Source organism: Ascaphus truei, chromosome 1 (genome assembly GCF_040206685.1).
Source record: "Ascaphus truei isolate aAscTru1 chromosome 1, aAscTru1.hap1, whole genome shotgun sequence".
Classification (NCBI taxonomy): domain Eukaryota; kingdom Metazoa; phylum Chordata; class Amphibia; order Anura; family Ascaphidae; genus Ascaphus; species Ascaphus truei.
The window spans coordinates 95722608-95735210 of NC_134483.1; the positions used below are offsets into that span (position 1 = coordinate 95722608).

The 12603-nt window shown below is 39.0% G+C and overlaps 1 protein-coding gene across 5 annotated transcripts in view; it reads left to right on the top strand.

The window, feature by feature from the left end:
• RASGRF2 (Ras protein specific guanine nucleotide releasing factor 2) overlaps positions 1–3006 on the top strand; it is a 331487-nt gene extending 328481 nt beyond the window's left edge. For all 5 annotated transcript variants that reach the window (XM_075592338.1, XM_075592348.1, XM_075592358.1 and 2 more), the window contains exon 27: positions 813–3006. In XM_075592338.1, the coding sequence (XP_075448453.1) occupies positions 813–905 (93 nt within the window). In that variant the 3' untranslated portion in view covers positions 906–3006. The remainder of the gene's footprint in view (positions 1–812) is intronic.
• The last annotated feature ends 9597 nt before the right edge of the window (positions 3007–12603 follow it).

The window sequence follows — 12603 nt, forward strand, 5'->3', positions numbered from 1 at the left end:
TCCCTTCCTTTTAAATCTGAATGCTAATTGTATTTTGGCGTTCCACATCCTTTAGCATTGGTTAGATATCTATTCAAGTGAAAGGCTGTTGCAGTCACTAATTCCTATTGCAGTTTATGGAATAACCCCTTTTGACTGTCGAAGAAAAGTTAAATATATCATGACCATGGAATGTGGAACAGAGGAGGAGAGAGACGGCTGGTTTTGATGGCCCATAAACATTAAGCTTTGTAGACCTTTGTCATGTTATTGAGTTATTGCTTTGTAATATAGTAAATAGGATCTTGTTCACCAATAAAAAAAATAAGATACCTGTGAATATGTTTAGGGCTGCTGTTCACAATTGTATGAGCTGAGTTTTGGAAACATCTCCATATCCTCATATCAACTAACTGAATTAATACAAAATACAAATGGTGCAGTAAAACTATTATCATGCACTTCTATCCACACAACTATGAAGCAGGTCACCTGCCTTATGAATGAGTAAAGCACCCCATTTTCACAGGCCATGCAGTGGCGCCTTTAATGGAGTTAAACTAGTTTAGAGATTTTAGCATAGAGAAACTGGAATGGGAATATTGTGGATTTTCAGTAATGTTCTGGGGCTCTCTTTATACTGCAGCACTATAATTTTCTACATGGGCAGCAGTAGCCCAAGCATGAAATACTAATTCAACCACATTAGTGCAAAATAGGTATATTATGCATTGGAAGTGGCCAATACAGAAGGGTAACAAAAAAATAGCTGCCTTATTTTTTTTTTATGCCCTTATTTGTCTTAAATAACAGAACCTTTCTTTTTAAAACAGGTCACTCAGTTCCTTTTGGACAAGTCTCAAATTCTGGATGAAGATACTCTGTATGAATTATCCTTAAGGATTGAACCAAGGCTCCCAGCATGAAGTTTTTTAATGCGTGTGTCCCGAGGCAACACAGTGCTTTTACTTCACTAACCGAATTATGCATGCCATACGAAGCAGAAAGCAAGGGGGAGAAATTAAGCCCCCCCTTTCTATTAAAGCAGATTGTGCCCCAGGGGCACAGAAATGCCTTGTAAAGCCAGTAAGAGAGAAATGAACTCTTAAACATGAGCGTAAAGGCTTGGTGCTTTGTACTAGTGAGATACTTCTACTAAACGAGGATCCTGTGCAAAAATCGGTCATGCTGACTGTACTGTGAAGGTCTGAATAAATATGGGTGCTAGGTGTTTGAGAAGGATAACCTACACCTACTGTAGGTGTACAATGGTGTGTGTATAGAAATACAGTGAAGGGGAATCTGGAAGGAACCGTACATGCAAGTTGTATAGTGCTCTGTATAATACCCATTGATTGCACAACTATCAGAAGGTCTCCATTGGACTAAGAAACTACAAATGAAAAATCTTTAGCAGACCGGTGATGCCGTATTTAATATGGTGTATTGCAGGCTACTGCAACACTGACATGGTTAACTCGCGTTGCATGGAGGGCTATATTATAATAATGCCATAACAAAGAGAAGAAATAGATTTTCAATCAAGCACATTTCTTATCAGCGTATGAGGAAATTACTTGTTTTCTTAGTTCTTAACCTTTTGAACTACTTTCCATTTGTAATTGGACCATGAATAGTGAATTTTAACTAGTGTTTTTGTTATTCATTTTAAACCGAGTTTCTAAGCACGACCTATATATATCTCTCTGAAGATCTCAGGCCGGCTAAAGCTTAGAGCATTCTTTTTTTATTTGTAATGCATCTACTTCTGATACAGATGTTAGGTGATTATACTATTTGGTAGCTAGAAAAAAAAAAGAAAGTAATTTTAAAAAGGTGTGATGTTAGTCTTTCATTACTCATTTTGTGGATCTGATTTTATAAGGTAGCATTCAACCAACTTGTAATTACATTTGTACACGTTTGTTATCATGCACCGGGTAACATGCATTTAGTGCAGTGGGTTGAACTGTGAGAATTGGACTGCAGGTGTATTTGCATATCCGGTGTACAGCAAGTTTTGAACATTTTATATCGGAGTAGAGTCCAGTTTACTGCCTGCTTGAAGAAAATCAATATTGACTCATCAAATGTACGTACGTCACAGCTTGCAATCCTACCTAATCACAGATGATTATTTCACCACTGTATTTTATTTAATGTATCGTTGTGCGTGATCCTTGATGATGATTCCAGTCAAAACATGTCCGTTCAATCTGAAGCACTGAAAAGGTTCCGAAAAACCTGCATCCATCAGCACAGCTCAATACAAGTCAGCTGAGACCGCTCTGCATGACGTCAGATTTTAATTCCACAGCGAGCAGATATTGCCATGTGGTCAATGTTAAATGGTCAAAAAATAATTCATGGAAGTTGTCTTGCATGTCAAGTGTTAAATAACATTAACCCTTCAGATGTGTTGCAAGTGATTTATTAAATGTATTACATTTTTTTTTTAATGTTTTACAAAGAACACTGCAGTGAGTTGTACATCTAATTTTTAAGTGTGTCTTTGATTAAATTATAAATGCTGCAATGATACCCATGGCAATGGGGGCTTTAAACTGAGCAAGTAAACTAGTAATTGAAGGCTTTTTTATATTTAAGGACATAGGTTCATGTTTGCTAAGTGGTGCTATTCCACAAGACACCTCAAGTCAGTGGGTCATAGGGTGTTTTCCAACACTAGAAGCTGTCTTATGAAATAGCACCGCTTAGTAAATATGTCCCATAATACTTATCTTTATTAACCCCTTCACTGCCAAGGGGGCCCTCTGAAAGTGAAGGCTTAAGAGTATGAGTTTGATTATTATTGGGGGGGGGGAGGGGGGAGGCGGATATTGTAATTTAACAATTATTCAAAAGAAATCAAATATTATGGAGGCTGGGGAAATTTCATATATAATGTCAAAAACCTTTTCATTCATTTTTACTGAACAGATCTCACAGGTTATTTTTTCACAAAAAATATATCTCGTAGATTTTATTGAATAGTGAATGCACAGCCAGCACGTTGTATATGGAAATAAATTTGATTTGTATTTCAAAGACTCTATTTTCCTTCCTTACAGTTGTTTATAAGCAGACTTGAACACTTTTCCTAAATGACCAACCGTGTCCTTTGTATGTATTGTATGTCTTTATTTATATAGCGCCATTAATGTACATAGCGCTTCACAGTAGTAATACATGTGGTAATCAAATAAATAACAGATAATATAAATAGAACAAAGGAAAATGTGACTATAGCGCTAAAGTGTAAACAAAAAAAAATAATAAAAAATATCCTTTAAATAATGGTAGGCTGCCTAGTACCTACTGTCTGGTACAAACAGAAACAACATGAGAAATGAAGAAAACCTGGCGCCAAATGTTCATATGGAAAGTCCTGTGATCTTCAGAGAATCTGCACAAGTGCTTGAAAGGCCATGAAACTGAGAGAGAGAGAACAAACACACATCATAGCGCACAACTGTTGGGTAACTCAGTATATGCAACATATAACAATAAAAATAAAACTCCTAGTGAACAAACTACAAATCATGCAATTTATTAAAAATGATGAACTCTGTCATAGGGGACAACACTGAATCAATGGAGGGCAGCTCGTCATCCGGAGGTGGAAAAAATCAAAACCCTACTTACAGCAAACAAGGTTTTGGCAAGCGATGTGAAAGCAGAGTCCTCTCAACACAGGAGATTGTCTTGACAGGATGTAGGCTCTGCCGCCGGTACTCACGCCCAAAATCCCTTCCGGTATACACAGGACACAGGCTAGTCGGTGGAGAAAGTCTTTCTGGGGTTCACAGACCTGCGATTGCACGGCTGGTTCCCCTTCCTTCCTCCTCCTCTCCTCCCGGCACTGGACGCGCGCGCGAGTGTGCACGTGTACTTAACGGGACAGTGGCTAGTTACCAAATGACGGTAACTGACAGTAGAAACTGAAAGTCCTGGACAAGCTGCACACACAAATGATCAATGCGGTCCTAAGGGTGACTGGTGGCACCCACCCTACGCGTTTCGTAGAACTGAATCTACTTCCTTCATCACTCTAAGGCAGATCCCTTCTCAACATGTTGGAAACTTGTCTTCTCTTTGGCCATGAACTTTTTGGCCCTATTGAAATTTAGTGGAGTTTAAATGTTCCCAAGTAGGTGAAAGATTACGTAATAACTTTGCGCAGAGGGCCAAATATCACTGCTAGTTAATAGCATCATTTTTTACATAGAAGAATTTCAGAAAAGTGATTATGTCCTGAAACAGGATTGTGTATTTTTTCTGCTGTCAGGCTTCCAGCCCTCCCCAGTGAAAGTTACATGTTTCCCTGTTCTGAAGCAGCATCACTGATGCCTCTTCCACTGCTCTCTTAGAAAGGGATTGCTTTTTACCTTCCCCTCACAAAAGCCACTTCCCATCACAAGAGCTACTTCCTACCACAAAACTACATGCAAGTTCTTTTATATTTCTGTCAACCCCACCCAACAACATTAAAGAAAATAAAGGACTTTGTGTGCTTTTAAAGGGACAAGTGTATGCTACATGAACCTACTCACATGCTACAAGTGAGCTTGTTTACAGAATAGATTAGTTTAGGCAGATGTATTTATTGTTATTCTCCACTGGCACCACTGTCATGCCATCCTACTGATACCATTTTTATTCTGATTGGGTAGTCTTAGAAGAGGTGCTGGATTGCTTTACCAACAAAATTATTGTCATGAGATGAGTGTTGACATACCCTGAAAAGCCTCAATAGACATTTATGTGTAACACACACAAAAAAAATATTTATGTTGAGAAAAATCCAGTAAGTAAGAATGACGTAGTTAAACATTTAACTCCTTCAGGGTCGAACAAGCTTACCAAGACCCCTAAATGAGTTTATTAACACCTCTAAATGCTGCCACTGAAACTGTTAGAATCTAAATAGGTCCACTAATCCCACTGCTGAAGATATTCCCTCCCTCTCTTTCAGGGAATTCTATCTAAACAAAACCTTTAGCGTTTATGAAAGGCTAAAATGTACTTTTAAAAAGAGGTAATGCTCACAATAATGATAATGTATTTTGACACATATTACTAATGCCTAGCACAATATTTATTATTGAACGTGCATTACATTACTATTATGTCTTCAGCTACTGATTTTCATCTGGATTCATGAAATATGTTATTTAATAAAAGTACTCTGTGAGTTGTACACTATCCCGTTTGTTTTGCCTTTTGGAGATTAGGTTTTCACATTTACATATAGGTGTAATTTTGCCTAATACCAGTTATGATTCTGATACTGCCTTTGATATATCTTGTGTTGAAAAGCTGAATTTATCATTCTTACATTTCATCAATAAATGAGCCATCTGAGTTTAATGAGATTCTACAGCTGTAGACAAAAACTAGAAACAAGAGAATCATTTAGAGAAAAAAAAAATTGCTGATCGTGCTATCTACCGTCTGCCTCCCTTATGTCTCTGGCATCTGCCAAATATGTCTGAATACGTCCACTGATTGCAAGAAATGTTGTTCTTGGACTGCAATACAGACAATACAAAATTAACAGCAATGCCTAAGGCCATATACCTCCAATAGAGGCATCTGTGCCTTCTCAGACTTCCATAGACAAGAAAAAGTTTTTCCACCTATTTCTTTCTTCAGTCATAGTTTCACATCCGTTTGATAGGACAGTAAACATGCTGTAGATGACCTAAAGACAACTGTAGAACAACGCAGTAGATGAAATCATCAATAGATGAAAGGTCCCTCCCAGTTGAAATGGTGTTGCACACATGCCAGATAGTGGTCAATTCTAATTCCTTAAACATGTAGTGTTCTCCATAGATGCAGCAAAAAAGTTGTCAATAACAAGAATGATCCGTATGGCACCAGTGCTAATAAAGTACATGCTCGAAGTATAAATATTTTGGCTGCTTTTTAGAGCTTCAGAAAACCTTCCTGCTGTTCTGTTAATTTATTTCTAATTTGCAAGAGAGAAGGTTTTAGTGGCTCAAATTAGGGAAATTAATAATGCAAGTTACACTATTTGGAGCTTATTACCAGTGTTCCCGATGCATACTCAAGAGTCTAGTAAATGGGAATTCATGTTCCTGAAAAAATTATTATAATAAAAAAAAGGAGCTGCAGTGCACACTAGAAAAATAAACAGAAAAACTCTCTCGACATGGAAGACATCGCTATTATTCAGTGGGTGCAAGACGTCCCATAAATAATGGATCACAGGCAGCCGTTACAACAGTCTCTCATAGAAACAAAAGAGAAGTCACATATGCTGTATAAGAAGCATCTGCACAATAGTTTATATAAAAAATAGATAGTCTCCATGCAAAATACAAATAAAAAATAAGTCCTCTATCACAACAAGTTAGTCATAAAAGCCCCACGCCCCTTGAGATCCCAATAATGTTTTGGGTAAAACCCAATATTACACCATAAGTGCTTTACGTACCTTACCGTTGTCTCACAAACCAGTTGTAATGTTGTGCCAGCTACCCCCAAATGTGTGACATTTGTGGGCCCTAGTTTTGCAGCCTCGATACATTGATAAATGATCAGAATGTATCTTCGTGTGTCAAAAATCTCCCGACTGATTAGTCATAAGAATCAAATAGAAGACATTTGAATTCCATAAAGTAATAAAGGATAAAACAGTGAAATCTTGCTGTGCAGTTCCCAATTGGTGAACTGAAGCACTCACAGACGGTCTGTTGGAGTCAATTGACCCAAAGGCAGTATGGATGGTGCAATCTGCAAGCTGGAGTCCTCCTCAAAATGAAACGATGGATGTCAATAGCCTACGCCCCTCCATCATGAATTTTGAAGGGATGGAGGTGGTTAAAATATGTTTGGCTACTAGTAACCATTCCAAGGATTTGCAATCTTTTTTGTTAGATCTTTATTAACTGTTTTAGATATGGCGGGGTACTGAAGAAAGTGTAACATAGTTTCAGCAGAGCCTTAATAGGGGACACGGGACTATTTCCTTTACTAAACATGATACAGCTCAACCCCCTTATAGCGCTGTGCGTGGGGTACAAAGAATCACATTGCGCTATAAGCGGATCGCATTAGAAATAATGTACAATTGTATGCATTGTATAATAAAGTATTTAAGATACCAATAATCGTGCTGTAAAGTATTCATAAATAATAAAATTGGGAGCCACACTTGTATCGCGTTATAAGCGGATTCGCGTTGTAACGGGGTTGAGCGGTAGCTATGATTACATTAATTTTTGGATGTCATTGTTACACTCACAGAGAAGTGACTGAGGACTCCTCAATGGGTTACCATTTTGCTGCATGGGGTTAATAGTAGAGCAGTATATGTACATGACATATCAGGCCCCCCGGTTTGTCATGTTACAGATATGGACAGTGCCCTTTTAGCAAGGATCCCAATGAGATGGCCAACGGAAACATGCAGGTCCCAGAGAGGGGATACAGACAGGCTACAGACGGACACATGCAGATGGCTCCTGGGTGTCAGCGGATCTGCTCTACTGGTGGATCCCCATATGTAGTCTCCTCAACCTGTAAGGAAGTGGCACTTCCCAATTAGGAATGGGGTATAGTCTTTACCTGCATATAACCGGCCAGGATATCAGTAAGGGCCCAAAGTAGATGGGGTATGACGAATATTACTCCAAAGGGGGGCATAGTCCAATACAAGCAACACAGCCAAGAATATGCACCTCACCATGAGTGTTAAGAGTGGGTACCTAGGGATGTACTTTTTCATGAGTAACAAAGTGTGATCTAAAGCAACATACATCTATGTTGTGTGTGTGTGAAGTGTCCCCATGCCTGGGGACCTGAATAAAGATTTAAGTTGTACCACAAAAGTTCCTGGTACCAATCATTTTCACCTTTGCTACTTCATCGTCCAGCCGCCTGAATCCAGCATCCTAAATTGAAGTAAACTACTAGATAAATATAGCACACCGATGTACTCTCCCTAGGAGCCGGGCAGGGAGGGTTACATATGTAAAACCTACTGATTGCAATACATATTTACAAGCTCTCGGTGTCCACCCACAACCACAGAAGAAGGACCTGTCTATGAGTCAATTAATGAGAATGTGTAGGATTGTAGGCACTGTTATTTGAAGTCCGAGCAACGAAAATGGTACACAAATGAGAAGAGGATATGCATTAAATGATTTAGAGAAAGCCTTATTGAAAGTTAAACAGATGCCAAGAGAAAGCTTCCTCAAAGAAAAAGGAAAGACAACGTGAACGTGTTCCTGTAGTGACGGCATTTGGGACTCACTCTCTGGGAGTAAAACACATCATTCATAAATATTGGCATGATCCCAAGATTCCTTAAATCTTCAAGAACCCTCCAACGATGGCATACAAGAGGGTCACCAACATTAGGTTTTCTTTACTGAATAAGGTGACCATATTTTTTAAATAACAAACCGGGACAAAATAAAAATGTATTTATTTTAAACATATAGTTGATGAACCCTTCCAGGAATTAATCTGCAAGTCTTTGTATAGTATTATCAGGCACAAATACATAGGTACTGTATTTACAAGTATCACCGACTGCAGAGATATCTCACAAGTGGCACACGCACACATTTTATATTGGGGGGGAGGCCTCCGGTGCTGAAATTAGACCCAACTTCCGGCATGCGTGCTTTGGGGGTAAAGAGCTGGGCCGCGGTCTCATTTGTACGAGTTTTGAAATTGCCACTCTAAAGCAATTTCAAAAACATTTTACTTAGCCTTTCAGGGCACTGGGACAAGTGCTCTAAAACCGGTACTTCAGGTCACCTCATTACTGAATTGTGTAGAAAACCAGTGCATCAGAAAAAACAAGTCCTGTTTGGAATAATAAACTGCAGTTGGGATGAACTCCTTCCATATAAGCATATAGCATAACGTAGCCCTAATAGGGTTAGGGGACTAGTACCTAATGCCAGCGGCACCATAAATAAGTAGTACAGACCAAAGTCCCATAAATCAAAGGAGAAAGAAAGGGTACAGCGACACGTAAAGTGCACTCATTCAGTTTCTCCTGGAGTATCCAACATCAGAATTTTCTTAGGCGTGCAATCTCCCAGGTAAGCGGCAGGAACAGGTAGGAAAATAAGGCAGTGCACTGCCAGAGGTAACAGAAGGAGGCTCACGGTTTATAGCAAATTTTTTAAATTTATTACATAAAAAAGTGGACAAAAAGGTCCCCCCTAAGCCGCAGCAGTCAAGTAATTATACTGACACAGTCAAGTATTTTTAGATGAATTGTATAGTCACGGCAAGATATGTGTTAGGTTACACACACACACTGTACCTTTACGTATCTGAGGTAGGAGGTGCACACCCAGGCAGCCCCCTTGGCCCCTCTCTCTCCCCCCTCTTCACCTGTCCATTTTCCCATTCAAAAAGATTAGATATCTTTCCCATTGAGGGACATGGACGTCTATCAGTGACACCTGATTGGTGCTGCTAACCTAGCGCACTATTATATTGTTCACACTTCGTACTAAATTTGGTGGCTGGAAGTTGAGATCTCTTTGTCGGCGACAGACACGTTACAGAAAGCAGCAGCAAACATCTGTTAGAAAAAGTGTTTCGAGATAACAGCTTCATAACCACTGACTTACTGGATTAATGTCTATAAATTGTATTTTCTGTAAATTTACATAGTATAAAGTGTGCGATAGGCTAATGCTTTTTTTGTAACCAGCCTAACAATGCCAACTAAAATAATCTCATCAAAAGATTCCACAAGTACAGTACGCCCTTTCCTCTGTTGCTCGACTGCTAAAACTCTGACACAGGCCATCATTCTCTCCCGTCTCGATTACTGTAACCTCCTGCTGTCCGGCCTTCCTGCCTCTCACCTGTCTCCCCTACAATCTATTCTAAACGCTGCTGCCAGAATCACTCTACTCTTTCCAAAATCTGTCTCAGTGTGTCCCCTGCTGAAATCACTCTCCTAGCTTCCTATCAAATCCCACCTCTCACACAATTCTCCTTCTCACTTTTAAAGCGTTAAACTCTTTTGCCCCTCCGCCTTAATTTCTCGCTATGCACCATCCCGACTCTTGCATTCCACTCCACTGCATTCCACTCAAGGATGTTTTCTCTCTACCCCCTTTGTATTTAAAGCCCTCTCCCGCTTAAACCTTTTTCACACCTCTGGAATCCCTTCCCTTCAATTCCCGACTAGCACCTCTCTATCCACCTTTAAGACCCACCTTAAAACACACATACTTAACGAAGCATGAGTAGTTCCGTGGCTAATACTATACACCTGATACATAAAGCTTGGACCAGGTTTATCAACACATTTATACCGGGATCATATGATTGAGCAAAACAAGCCGGTAAAATAAATTGTAATTTATTTCAGGAAAAGACAAACACAATGTAACACAATTTACACTAAAAATATACTTACTTTGGAAATCTGGGGTAACACAACTACCTTTCCTAGTTGTAGGGCCTTGTGACCAAGTTTACCCTAGTAACCGTTGCAAAACATACAGAAAAATAATCCAGCCAGCTTTTCCTCCAAGTAGCCTCTTCCTGCTGGAGACTTGTAACTGGACCCTTAGCCTGGGTTATTAGTAGGTTTTTTAACCGCTTCCCACACAACTCTACCCTTTCATGACCTGTATTGCCAATAGGTCATTATTTGAATGCTTGATCCAGGGATTGCTATACATGCATCTATATTTACCCATCACATAGCTATGCGTGGTTTTACATAACAATTAGCATTCAACATGCTACTACCATTTTTATTGGGAAAGGATTTTATTCCTAGCACTGTATATATTGTCACTGTACTTGTTCTTGCGTCAATGTTATATCACTGATAAAATGTTCTTATTTTTGGCCACTATTTGGCTTTTACTGGTATCCGTCCTCTTATAGTGATGGGAGCGGTTACTATAGGTCATCTGTATCTGATTTCCAGTTAGCTACACATTCATTGGACTATTATGTAATTAGATCCTATAATACTGGACTGAGTGCAGCAAATAGGGTTCTTTTGGGTGATTTTATTATCACCTTGTTTGTCTGTATATGCCAATAGAAAAATAATTTGTATTAGTAGAACATTTGATGATGCAACAAGCAGTGCCAAGTAGTAGGCTTAGAGAGTGACTCGTCAAACATATAAATACAATATCAATAAAGGGAGGAGAATGGGGAGGGAAGAAAAAACATAAGAGTGGGGGTGGGAGGGGAATACAAAAAACAAGCATAAAAAGATGGAGGGATCAATACAAGGGAGGCAACGTTTCGGGGCCTAAATCACCCCTTCTTCAAGCCCGTTCCCACCGAACCTAGAAGTCTGTGGTACTTCCCTTTAATTCCTCCATCCAAACCGCTCACCTACAGAAGTACGGATATATGCCTAATCTGTAATACTGAAATAAAGTCTAGGCAGTAAGCCAGTCCTCTGGTATCTATCAAATAATATATTTATGCCTTAAAGCTGCAGTTCAAGCTCCCGGTTTTTTTTTTTAACTTCAATAGTTTCATGTGGGCAATCTCTACTTACCTAAAGAACTGCATAGCTGCCGGTCAATTCGTTCTCCGTCTATTGATCGGCAAAGTTTGGCGACATCTTTAAATATGGGGAATGTAAATGGTTGCTATAGGAACAAGCATGCTTGTTAAAATAGAATACAAGAAAATTGGTCTTTCAAAGTTGTTGTTTTTTAAACAGAAAATGCTAAAAGTATTTTTTCTTACTACAGAACTGATTTATTTAAAAAAACACACATGCAGGATGTTGCTTGAACTGCAGCTTTAATTACTTACCAGTATTTCTTGATTCTGAGTTAACTATGGCACACAGAACACGTTAAATGTTATCTATTTCATTATTACAGATTAGGTATATATCCATACTTCTATAGGTGAGAGGTTTGGTTGGAGGAATTAAAGGGAAGTACCACAAACCTTTAGGGTCGGTGAGAACGGGCGATTTAGGCCCCGAAACATTGCCTCCCTTGTATTGATCCCTTCATCTTTTTACACTTGTAAAAAAAACTCGTATCCATAATCCCTCCCTTTATTGATATTGTATTTACCTGTATATGTTTGACGAGTCACGCTCTCTATAGCATACTACTTGGCACTGCTTGTTGCATCATCATAAGTTCTACTAATACAAATTATTTTTCTATTGGCATATAACCTTCTTTTATAATTTTTTCTAGTTTTGTGTGCTGGGAACCCCCATAGCCACATGACTTTGTTGGGAGGGCTTGAGGTTCCTCTTAGGTCCCCTGCACCACACTTCCTTTAAATTATTTTCTAGATATGGTGGAGTGCTGCCTATCACCTATACTTTTGATATAAAAAAGACATACATACATACATACATACATACATACATACATACATACATACATACATACATACATACATACATACATACATACATACATACATAGCCTCGATTTCCTTTTTGTCTTTAGTTAGACATGTACAGATGTTTACTGGGAACCCAACATATGCCGACTTCAGGGCTAGTCGGAATTTATCCACAGGACTCGCACCGACGCGTGAGGTCACTTCCTGTTTGGAAAAAGCTCACTCGCCTAGCAGTTCGGACTGAACGGAGACAGCAGCCAT